General features: G+C 41.6%; 2 protein-coding genes across 2 annotated transcripts in view; both read left to right on the forward strand.

Annotated features, from left to right (window-relative positions):
• Positions 1-12178, forward strand: part of LOC136421004 (trichohyalin-like) — a 41858-nt gene that overhangs the window by 12078 nt on the left and 17602 nt on the right. The window contains exons 5-8 of the mRNA XM_066408150.1: positions 10003-10167; positions 10539-10622; positions 11019-11188; positions 11757-11888. Coding sequence (XP_066264247.1) covers positions 10003-10167; positions 10539-10622; positions 11019-11188; positions 11757-11888 — 551 coding nt within the window. The remainder of the gene's footprint in view (positions 1-10002; positions 10168-10538; positions 10623-11018; positions 11189-11756; positions 11889-12178) is intronic.
• Positions 857-9711, forward strand: LOC136420958 (micronuclear linker histone polyprotein-like). Its single transcript, XM_066408099.1, has 2 exons — positions 857-4214; positions 9668-9711. The coding sequence occupies exons 1-2, from the start codon at positions 857-859 to the stop codon at positions 9709-9711; spliced, it is 3402 nt and encodes a 1133-aa protein (XP_066264196.1).

The raw sequence follows: 12178 nt of genomic DNA on the forward strand, positions 1-12178 counted from the left end.
GTAATCTGAAACCAGGCAGGTAACATACTTAAAAACATCTGTGGTTGCTAGGGTACCATTTAATGAACAGTTTTGTGGGCTGCATTTTGACAAGTTAGGTTGTGTTGTGGTCCCTTTTTGAAATGTTTGTCACCTGTAAAATTTACTTCTTGTCCATTTAGTATCTAGAGAATGATTGTAAAAGTGTTACACTAGTTTAACACACTGCAATTTTGAAGAATTCGGGATTGTTGGCGGCTTTTTAACTTCATTCTTAACGATCTAAGAACATTCCCGACCTGGGATTTGGACAGAGCTGTCTGTTTTGTTATGTGTTGTGTGAAAGCTACCACGTCACAGAGCACAAACATATAATTATCAACTTGAAGACACAGATCGTTGGTTGTGCCCAAACTCTTTGAAAAGTCTGTAATTTGTTTGCCAGAGCTGCTAATCCCCTGAAATTACAATTCCTTTGATTTTAAATCTTCCAAATTCCAAACACCTGAGTCACTACAAAAAGTAACAGTACAAGGCATTGTATAAGGAAGCCTCTTTTTCAGAAATAGTAGATACTTGTCAGCTGCATTGTATACACAATACCAGACTTACTCAAGCAACTGGATAGATTTTGTAAATGGTCAGACATTTCAGATAGCATCCGCTATCAGTGATTCTTTCCTGTATAATGTGACAGCTAGTCTACATAGGGTTTAACTTTGAACTTCAAATTGAAGCATCTTTTCTGTTTTTTAATTACTTAAAATCAAACTTAAAATCTAGTCTGACTTAAACCTGACTTAAAATCTAGTCTGACTTAAGATCTGTCTTGAAATCTCGTCTGACTTAAAATCTAGTCAAACTTTAAAAACTTAAAATGACGGACTACTCTTGTCTTAAAGACATCCATGTCTCGGAAGGAACTGATACCACAAAATCTGACTTTACCTGTCTCCATGGCAGAAAGAACACAGACAAATTCTCTCATCACCAAAAGAACAGAGCCAGCAACAAAGAGTCAAATGGAGACCACGATAGCCATGGTGACCACACCTTCTTTACCCACATATACGACTGCATGGAGGGCCGTAAGATGCCCCCGAAGAAAGCAGACTGTAGCGACCACATTCGGTTGGCTGTTGACCTTACTCCTGTCATCTACAACATCCGGCGAGCAAAGAACGAGGCTTACGTGATCCAAAACCGACTGAAATGGATGCAAAAGAGCAAGAGTACGCCTGATCTGAGCAAGATTGGAGATGAGATTTTGTTCTTAGAAGGTTTTGCTGACTCGTCGACGTTAGATACCCGAAAATGCTGGCACACGTACTCTCGATCGCGTGCACATCAGAGAAGAAGAGGCGACTGTCCGTACTGTTCAAGAATTCGGTCAAACTCAGCGCCCAATGTTCAAGAGAAGGAAGAAACATTCGCAAGACAGTCTGAAAACCTACCGAGGCAAAAATCTGGCTCGCAAAGCGATCTTAGAAGTTCAACAAGGTGGAGAAGCGAAGAAGATGTTGAAGATCATAGTAAGAAAGTAAAGACAACATACTACAAGTCTCGCATGAACATAGACATCAGCGGTGACTCTACAGCCATAAGGGCTTCAGATTCTCAGGAAAATGAGACGAAAGCAGTTGTAGGAGATGGTGACAAAGAAAGGAAAACAGTGAGGGAGGAGCTTTCAGTACGTTTGGAAAGTGGTGAACAATGTAAGACAAAGTCAACATCAGACCTCAGATACTTGTGCTTGGTGGACCCTAATGACAAAGACACAGTTGTGTTTGATGATGTCGAGTATAACCATGCTAAAGGAAAGTCTACTGCTTTAGATCTGTCATCTGAAGTGGTGTCAAAGCAACAAGAGCCCACTGACATTCCTAAAGCCTCACCCAAAGTAGAGAGAGAGCCAAGCTTGAATCAAAAACAGTCCTCAACGGCAGGAAAGTTGGAAGAAAATGACAAAGACAAGCTGCAAAGAAAAGCTGTCTCAAGCAGAGAACAATCAGAGCAAGAACGCCTCAACATCCGTAAAGTTCAAACCAAAACAGAGGAAGTGCAGTACACAGACCAAGAACTTTCTACAACAGCAGCAAAAAGTAAAGAACTGAACGAAGAGGACTACAGAAAAGCAAGACTTAGTGTTACAAGAAGAGCACAAGCAAACCAAGAGCAATCTGACATCCATAAAGTCTCAACCAAAACAAAGGAAATGCAGTACAAAGACCAAGAACTCTCTACACTGGCAGCAAAATCTAGAGAGCATGACAAAGACAAGAACAGAAAATCAGCTTTTACAAGAAAAGCACAAGAAACCCAAGAGCAATCTGACATGCATAAAATCTCAACCAAAACAGAGGAAATGCTGCACAAAGACCAAGAACTTTCTACAACTTCAGCAAAATCTAGGGAGAAAGACAAAGACATAGACAGAAAAGCAAAAGCAACTGTCAGCAAAAGAGCAGGGTTAGAGAAGTTAGAGAAAGAAGAAGTTGTACAACAACCTCTTCAGGAGCTTCCTGATTCTTCTCCAAGCCCTTCCAAAGCCTTATCCTCAGCCTCTCTCCTACTGGCTAAGACAGAACCAACATCAAAGAAGGACGAGTTTGTTTCTACAAAAGTAGAAATGCCGCCTCCGAAGAAACTAGATCTGAAAGGGTATTACTCTATAGAAAACCTGTTTCAGAACAGGAGCAAATGGCTCTCAAGAAGCCAAGATGACCTCCTTGAAGATGATTCACAGAAGAAGTTTAGCAAAGATGTCGGCAAAAAGTCAAGCCAGCAGTTCTCAAGGAGTCAGGAAGATCACTTAGATGAAAGTTCTCAGAAGAAATTAAGCAATGATGGAGGCAAGAAGACAAGTCAAGAATTGTCAAGGAGGCAAGAAGATCTTGTAGATAAAGTCTCGCAGATTAAGAAGTTCTCAAGAAGTCAAGAAGATCTCCTAGATATAGGTACTCGGAAGACGTTTAGGAAGGAAAAAACCAAGAAGACATTGCTAGCCTCACCTACAAGGATGAGGTTATCAAGATCTGAGGAAAACTTAATCAGTGAAGACAACTCTGAGAAAAAACCTGAGATTGGACCTTTGACTATCGACCCGTCAAAGTTCTCTGCCACAAGTGTGGAAGTCTTCAGAGAAATCCCCAACGTGCAGGCAAATCTCGTCAAGGAGAGGATATCTCTTTATGAGTCCTTTGTCGAGGAGAATCCTTCAGTTGAGATACGTTCCAAGTCTCTTCCAAGGAACATGTCTAAGACTGGAGGTGACTTGAGGTCAAGGTCACTCCCAAGGAATGTGTATGAAAAGTTTGAAGGAAAAGTGTCTCAAGAAACTGTAATTAAGAAGTCTACAGCAGCTACAAGGAGAAGCAGAGGTTTTAGCAGAAGAGCGGACTTCAAGAAAGTGAAAGTTCCTTCAAGTGATCAGAAGAAGGAAAGTAAGAAGGAGGTCTACAAGCCCAAGGTAACTGAAGAAACTCCTAAGAAGGATGTCAAGAATTCTTCAACATCTAATGATTTCAAACCTTCCCAAGTGAAACAGCAGTTAAGGAACAGACGTTCTGGTACAACAGAACAAACTTCCTTGGAGTCAAAGCCCAAAGCTGGCACAAGAGAAACAAAAGAAACAAAGAAGGTCGTTCAGACATTTTCAGCTTCCAAGGAGGTCCAACCCTCCAAGATGAAACAGCACACAAGAGGCAAAAGTCCTGGTAAGACAGAAGAGACTTCTTTGGAGTTAAAAACCAACTTGAAAGCTGTTACACCGATATTGACCAATGAGAAAGCAGACAACACTGTGATGCTTCGCAAGGTCCGCAGAAGCGACAAGATCCCAGAATCATCCCAGGGTCCGAAAGCTGTTGATGATAAACAGCCACAAGTGAAGGAAAAAGTTGAGAAACTAAAATACCCCAGAGTTGAGGGCGACGCCTTCATCCTCACCAAGATCCGTACAACCCAACTAATGGAGGACGAAGAGGTTGATTCGAAAACAAAACCGGCCAAGAATTTGACAAAAGGAACGAATGGCCTCACCACAGCAGTAGCAGCATATGCCCTGAATAGTACGGAAGGAAAAATCGTCAATGCAAAGCCTGTATGGATTGATACTGGATGGCCAAAGAAAGGCGAACTAGATGGTTTCTATACAGCCAAGTACGGGTGGATCGAACCTCAGAAACCCAAGACTGTGCAGGAGGGGATTTTCCTCGCAAAGATGGTCTGGGCAGGTATGAGGTCTTCGGTTATGTAACCTTCGCCAAGAAGGATATTATGTTTTAGGTACTGCTTATCTTTGTGTATCTGTGGACAGTATAATTCGAGAAGCTGTGTATAGGCCCTTATGTATTTGACATGTAGTTAGGGGTCGGGAAAACAAAGGTCAAGCTCAATAATGGGCCCCCTAGTAGCTTTCTAAAGTACTGCGGCGGAATTTCTGGTTTTGATATCTGGTACTTTGGACATGCTGTGGTCGGGAGTTGTTATTGGTAGACTAAGTTCTTGGGATGGAGAATATTATTAAGTGGTTTACATGCAGGTTTGGGCCCCTAGTTCAGCATCCGTAGTTCCGTACTGTGGAATCCTTTAAGATCTTTTAAGCTAGATAAAGATCTTTCCCACGATTTACGCCACTGTTCCTTGCGGCAAGACCTTGAAGAAAGTCAAAAAGCCTATTCATGACTTAACTATGATAGCGTAGCTCTTGCCATTGGCGAATACTTTTGAAATTGTTTTCCCACGGATGTCCTAAAATAACCTTTCTCTACATGATCTCAGATCTTCTGATGTGGGATAAAAAGGTAATTTAGAAAATCCCAGCTTAAAGTTTACATAATCATGTTAAATGACATTCATCCCCACCAAATCCTGTGATCATAGCATGACAATCTATTAGTCCGGAATTTCTCTATCGACTCATTAATTTCCTTAGAATTGACAGCAATCCATAGGGGCATTCTTTTCATACTTTATAATGTCATGATTTGTCTTTGTCCTTAAATGACCCATGGTGTATGATAACATGTGGATGTGAAGGATTAAGGGATCTAGGAGAAAGAGTTTAGAATAGCTCAAAATATGTCAATAACCAAGTATCTAGGCTAAAACGTTTAATAAATATGTTTTTTGCTGTCTTTAGGAGGCTTACAAAGAACTTTTACTCTGAATCAGTGTTTGTCCAGCTAGTGTCAATGAGTATTTGATTTTGTTGTAGGTTCTCACAGGTCCAACTCATTTCAAGACAGACCAAAAAAGCCAAAAGTCTCAAACTTCTAGAAAGGTCTAGCCTAATCTTGTCAAAGCCTGTGAAGCATTTTCTGTGACAATGAAACCAATCAGGTGTGCTCTGAGGACACCTGTGCTGCCTCACCTGTATAATCTACCTGAAAATTACCTGTCCTGTCAAGCAACGACTTGTAAGAAACCACATTAGATTACACACTCAGTCAAACTTTCCGATCATTTCCCACCTCACCTAGCAGGAGGCCCATACTAGAAACGCTCGTTAATAGCTTGAACTGCCAATGATAATGATCAGGGATGCCCCAAGGATATTCTGTTGTGTCCCACCTGCATACTTTACCGGAGAAATACAGTCAAACCTGTACAAGTAACCACCTCTACATAAGGACCATCTGGCCATTGATATACAGTCAACACTGCTTGAACAGACAGATTTCCGCTTTGAAAACCTGTGTATACCTGCTAGGAAATCCCTGATTTCCACGGGTTTCAATGAGTTCCCACAGTGGAAACGCCATGTGTCCCTTTTGGGGAACCTATGCACATCTGTGTAAACGGACCACTGTCGTGTACACTTTGTGTCCTTCGATGTAAACCTGTGCGCACAAGTGTGTAAACGTGTGGACATGTGTGGAAACTACATGTGTCGGCCTTTGTGTGCGAACGAGTGGTGCATAATTTAGCAGTAGTTATCGCGTAATTATCACCTAATTATCTTTTCCTTACCGCGCGGGCCGTCCAGACACATCCGGGTACTCCTTCAAAATACCCTTTGTCATTGAAAGTAGTGTCGTTGCTATGCTACTACGCCCGAAACCCGTCCCCCCCCCCCCCTCCGGGCACCCGCCTGCCCCCTCCCAGCCCCCTCCCTCATACCACCTCGTCATACCGAAAGCACACGGAATCATTGTTCGTAAAGTTCATGATAGATTGACATTTTATTCACTATTAGAGATAAACAACAACCAATACATTCCAGCCGATATATTCTCTCAATTACATACATTTACATTTACACATGCAGTCTTTCAAAACGTTCACAGTTACACACAGACTAAGCTAACAATACCAAGACAAAAGGTGAAAACGTACGAAGTGTCTAAATGAAAATTAACAAAAGAATCCAGATACATCTAACATTATTTAGAAACATGTACAAAACTCTAACAAATCTATTAGGTTAACAGCTACATGCATTGATAATTTCGAATTCTACATGGATTTCAAATGTTGTTGTCTACAATTCTGTCTAACTGCTGCCCTCTAGAGGCAGAAAGTCATCGTTTTCATCGAACTGAGGTAGTCAGGCTGAATTGTCCAGTGGCGCAGTAGTGTCGGACTTAAACCTAGCCTGGAGGGAAGCATAGTCCGTATGACTCGTCGCTCGTTGCTTTACTGTATCCAGACAGACACGCCGTTGTAATGTCCACATTCTTTATCCGACACGGGTTGAAAAGTCCGGGGCGAAGCCGTAGTCAAAAGTCCGGACTGTCTTGCTTTACCAAGGAGGTTATTTGTCCATATAACCTCCGTGGCTTTACAAGGAAGTCACAAAGGTAGCTCCCTGTCGCGATGTTCTGTGTTCAAACGCCTTGCATCAGTCTTGTCGTAGAATAGAAACCAAGCTCAAAATAATCCCAGGCAGGAGTCGAATAACCCACGCTAGTATCCAGACACAGAGAAAGCAACAACACACATCTGCACACAACGACACAGGCTCCTCAAATACAAACTGAAAGATTTGAAAATGGTGACAAGAACCTTGATTGGTCCCTGCTTTTTAAACCACGTGCTAACCGAGAAATACTATTGGATGTCCCTTTTTTTTTACTAGAATTTGCATTGACACAGACATAATTACTTGTGAAACACCGTGTATGTCTATTGCATACATTCTGTTTTGAGCAGCCTGATTACTGGTTTTTCACAGATTAACAATACCTGCCAAGGACGGTGTAAAAACATGCGGCTGTGTCTTATAAATGATGACGACAGCCTGATAAACTAGTAGGTTAACAGTAGAAGTTGCAAGTAAATCGTTCTATCGACGATATAACCGGCGAGGAAATTAGAATACATCAAGTCAAATATATTACATGTCATGTTCCAAAACAACATTTACTAAATGGCAATGGACGCCATTCAGTGCAAGGTGAACATGTTGTGTGTGTGTGTGTTGTACGGAGACACGGACCTATGTCGATAATAGTTCGCGTGTGGCGTAGTTAATCTTTCTATTAATCAAAGTGATACACATAGCAGTCTAGATTCATGTGACTTGAACGAACATCACAGTCGGTACAGAAAATTAATACAGAAAGATAAGATTTACGTTCAGTTTTTTGTCGCCCTTGCCATAGAAACAAAAGCCCAGACAGCACAATACACATCAAATCGGTGTTTGTTTTTACAACGGGCAAATATGACTCTTTCACAAAAGCACAGATTCCAAGGATCCTTGCAGATTCAAATCAACTCGTAGATCATAGACCCAAATACAGAAGATCGCAAATGGTCGATGATAAACTAGCTACGCCGGCTATAGTGAGGATTTTTGCTTGCAAGTTGAACCCTCTCTCCGTAGCCGACTCCCTTAGCATACTATTTAATCCTTGATCTATTTGGCCAATTTCTACTATTATCCCCAGTCATCCTCGCGCGATCGGGGCCTTTTAGAGGCTATGTCGATGACGTACGGTCCCGGTTTGGGGATAAGGTTTCGAACCCAAATCACCCGTATATTTTATACCTATGGAGCAGTGACGTGAAACAAGAACTTCAATGTTAGATATCGAGTTCTGTGGTTTAATTTGGGAACAATGATATGCCAATTAGACTCCGCGTGGGTACGTCGTGTTGTCTTTGTTTACAACGTGACTCAGGCTTAGAGTCAGACAAATGGGAGTCAAAATTGCACCAAGAGACGCCAATGTTTGCAATGAAAACGCAAAGCAGGCAATATGCTGGAGTTCTCCTTAATCAACGACTCCGACCCATACGTCAATGTTTATAAGAGTGAAATCATGAGAGCATTCGTTTTGTTTTCAATACAACACCATGCCACACATTTAATGCGTTATCGTTTGGCACCAGTATTTTAGGCTTTCCCGATTATGTAACGAATTAGACACGTATCAGGGGTTTACACAATGAGGTTTTAAAAAATCATAGGTTTACGTCATTTTACCCAGGGCAAAAAGTTTAAACAATTACTCAGGCAAGGCGCTCCTTGCTCGAGGTAAATTTTCACGCACTTCACAAGTCTCTATTATCATGGTTAATTATTCCCGGCACGAGATGTTTCCTAAGGTGGGAAACTTTGGACACTTTGTGTGCACTTTTGTGTGCACATGTGTCCAATCTTGGTGACACGAGTGTAGGAAAGCCGTGTACACAGCAAGGAAATGTTGGGTTTCACCATAGTGCCCAAGCTTGCAAACTTGTGGAAATCTTTGTTTCCATGCAGTGCAAACCTGTACTAGTCATCATCATCATCATATTATCAAGAACCACTAACATGGCAACTTCTTGGTGGTTCCTGAGATAATTTTTTGCCATTGACACAAGTTAAGAATCCTGTCTATAGCGTGACCACCTGTCCACAATGTTACATAATATATCATGCTCTGACTAGATTTTATTGGTCCTCTTATTGGTCTTCTAAAAGACTGTTTTCACTGTACCTGTCCTCAGCCGGCTGTCAAACAACAAGCTTGTTTGAAAGCAGCATATTCCTCTTCGCAATCATTGTCCTACATTCAGTTCTTGCCAGACTCATGGCTTAACCTTCTCCCTGCTGTCAGATCCCATAACCTATACAAATTTGGTGCCAAAAGCTACTTAAATAGACTGAATGTTGAATTCTCCAATTGCCCCTATGCTGATAGTGATGAGGTATGCCCTGGGGGTACCTGTGTTACCTGACAGTTACCTGTCCTGCAGAACAACAGGTGTGCCCACCTGGAACCGTTCCCAGGACCTTCCCTGCACCAGCAGCTGCACAGGTGACCTAAGATTGGTCTGGACTTTTGTGTTTTGAAGGTCGGAAGTTAAGTGTCCAGTTGAATTATTGTCATGTCAGTGCAGCAAAATGACTGGCCTAAATATTTGTTTGGTAATATGAGTCCACACCAATTACATGTAGAATTGTTGGTTCCTGCATTAGAAAAGGCTGAACTGGAAAATCAAATACATGTATTACTTTTTATTAAAAACATCTTAGGCAATGACCACATCTGCACCTACATGGGGTCTGGTAGAGTCAGAGTTATTGATTGATTGGTTGACTGATTGATTGATTGATTGATTGGTTGGTTGGTCAATTGAATGATGTATTGATTGATTGATTGATTGATATGTCTGTTCCAGCATCAGACAGCGACCATTGGCTATTGATTAATTATTGGTTGATTGATTGATTGATTGTTTTTTCCTGTTACAGCGTCCGACAGTGACCGGTGCCAGGCAGAATCATTGATTGATTGATTGATTATAGTTTGATTGATTATTGATAGGTTGATATGTTCTATGATTCCAGCGTCCGACAGCGACCATGACTCCACCTACAGGGCTCCCGGCAGAATCAATTGATTATCAATTATTGATTAATTATTGATTGATTAATTATTGATTGACTGATTTATCGATTGATATGTCTGTTCCAGCGTCCGACAGTGACCATGACTCCACGGATTCAGTCCACCCACACGGTGCCCGGATATCAGCTAAAAGTTAAGATATTATTTGATTGATTGATTATTGATTGATATCTTACAGCGTCCGACAGTGACCATGACTCCACCTACACGGCGCCCGGCAGGATCGGCCCACGACCCCGGCCGACCTCCCCGACCTCGGACGCCGGATGCCAGACTGACCCGGAGTTCGCCTTCTCGGACACGGAGGTGCAGACAGACGGGCTGGACAAGTTCGCTTACAACAGTACGTCTGCTTGTCTGTTTGTTTGCTTGTTTCTTTGTTTGACGAAAGACAGCGGATGCTGTCTGAAACATCTGACTTTTATATTAAACATAATTGTAAAAGCAATGAGGATACATACATACAAGCTAAACATTACAAACCTTAAATACACACTTTTGAAATGTATTTGTACTCATCTAAATTCTTATTTCTGGCACTACCGCTTTGTCATTGAGTAGGTCAGGTATCATGTGGGCATCAAACACATTGCATGTCAAGTATCAGACCCTTTATTAGAAGACTTTGGATGAGGTCTGGAAAACAATAAGAAATATGTAAGACAGAGGGTGGAATCTCATAGATGGCTTTTTGTTTGACTGTTTACTTCTCAGGAAGAGACCCCTCCTCTGTGGAGACCTTCAAGACTCAGATCGAGACCATCGTCACGGCGATGGCACAGCCCATTGTGTCTGCAGGTAGGTTCAACTAGAACCTTTTCTACCAAAAATCTAATTGTTAGGTTTAAGGTGCATAAGTTAGTGATTGCAAATCTTGTTTGCTGCTATAGGTCTTTGCTTCAAGAACGATAAATTCAATTCTTTAATTTGCATTCTTTCTAGAGGCTGTCCTTGTGAAACCAGCCAAAATTTGAACCATGCTATAATAATTGTATTTTTTTTGTTAGCTGTGAAAAATATTCTCTAATACACAAAACTCACTCTCCACATTTTTTACCTTATAGAACAAGTTGTACTATAGTATGGATTTAAGTATTTTTTTGAATACTCAGTCTCGGTCTATATACTTAAAACCTATCATGTTGAATGTTTCCATGCTACAGTCTGTTATAAATCATTTTCATTCTCCCTTAGCTCTTGCCGCTGAGAGGCAGCAGCAGTCCCAAATGCCCCAGAACGGGTCCTCGACGCCGGGCGTTGCCAGCAGCCTGGGCATGGCGCTCAGGGTTGCCGAGGACGTGGTGGACTCTGCCATTGAGAAGGCGGGGAAGATAGCACGACCCATTCCTACAAGAACCACCACTGTAAGTACATTATGATAACCAGTACCATCACACAAACTGAGCAAAAAGTGCAGCAATGAGGACGGTTTCTTTGTGTGTTGGCATATAAAAATATAGAAATATTGTACAAAAATTTAAAGTGGAATAGTCATCAAACTGAAACCACTATGATGTCATGTTTTTGTGTGAGAATGCTGGAACTGGATGAATCCTGTTAAAAACCGTACAGTCCGCCTCACCCAATTTAATTTGCTATTCAATGGCTGTGACCAGCCTGTCCATACTGAACTAGCCTGATGAGGCAGGCTTGCTAAAGCTGACAAACATGGCAAATCAAAGAGGTGATCCATAGTCTTCTACAATGCTTTATTGACCATTTTATTAACCAATTGCTAAATAAATCTAGATCACATTGACTAATCTGATACTATTGGTTAACACCTATACATTAGAGTGGTGATGGTGACAGTGGTGTGTCGGAGGGTTACTGATACTTACTGCTAACTACTGTAACGTTACTGTAGAGCGGTGAGGGTGACAATGGTGTAGTTACTGATACTTACTGCTAACTACTGTAACATTACTGTAGAGTGGTGATGGTGACAGTGGTGTGTCGGAGGGTTCAGAGTGGGACAGTATGGAGGAACAGCTGATGGAGGAGTTGCTAAGCGACGTGAAGACGCAGTGTCTGCGCAAGCTGGCGGGTGCAATAGTGGAGGAGGTGAGGTGGAGGGTGGTGTGCTTGCTTGGGGTGTTTGGACTATTTCCTTACTTTCCTTTTCCTTCTCTCAGCTAATGTTCTCATTTTTTTTGCAGTGTCTCATCTATAGAACCCAGTTTATGCATACATGTAGCCTTATATACAATTATACCATGTGGCAAAGTATGTACTTCTTGTATCTTTCAAAAGATCTCTGTTTCATGTAATTTAGAATGATTTTCTTAGGCAAAATGACTACTTTTGGCACATTCACTCTGGTAGGGCCTTAAGTTTGCCAAAAACGCTGTGTC

The sequence above is a fragment of the Branchiostoma lanceolatum genome, chromosome 15 (assembly GCF_035083965.1).
Source record: "Branchiostoma lanceolatum isolate klBraLanc5 chromosome 15, klBraLanc5.hap2, whole genome shotgun sequence".
Classification (NCBI taxonomy): Eukaryota; Metazoa; Chordata; class Leptocardii; order Amphioxiformes; family Branchiostomatidae; genus Branchiostoma; species Branchiostoma lanceolatum.

Excerpts from the sequence above, each read along its gene's own strand:
- LOC136420958 (XM_066408099.1), top strand. The coding sequence starts at position 857 with ATGACGGACTACTCTTGTCTTAAAGACATCCATGTCTCGGAAGGAACT. Across the intron at positions 4,215-9,667 it reads CGCAAAGATGGTCTGGGCAG|CGTCCGACAGTGACCGGTGC; the intron begins GTATGAGGTCTT and ends TTCCTGTTACAG.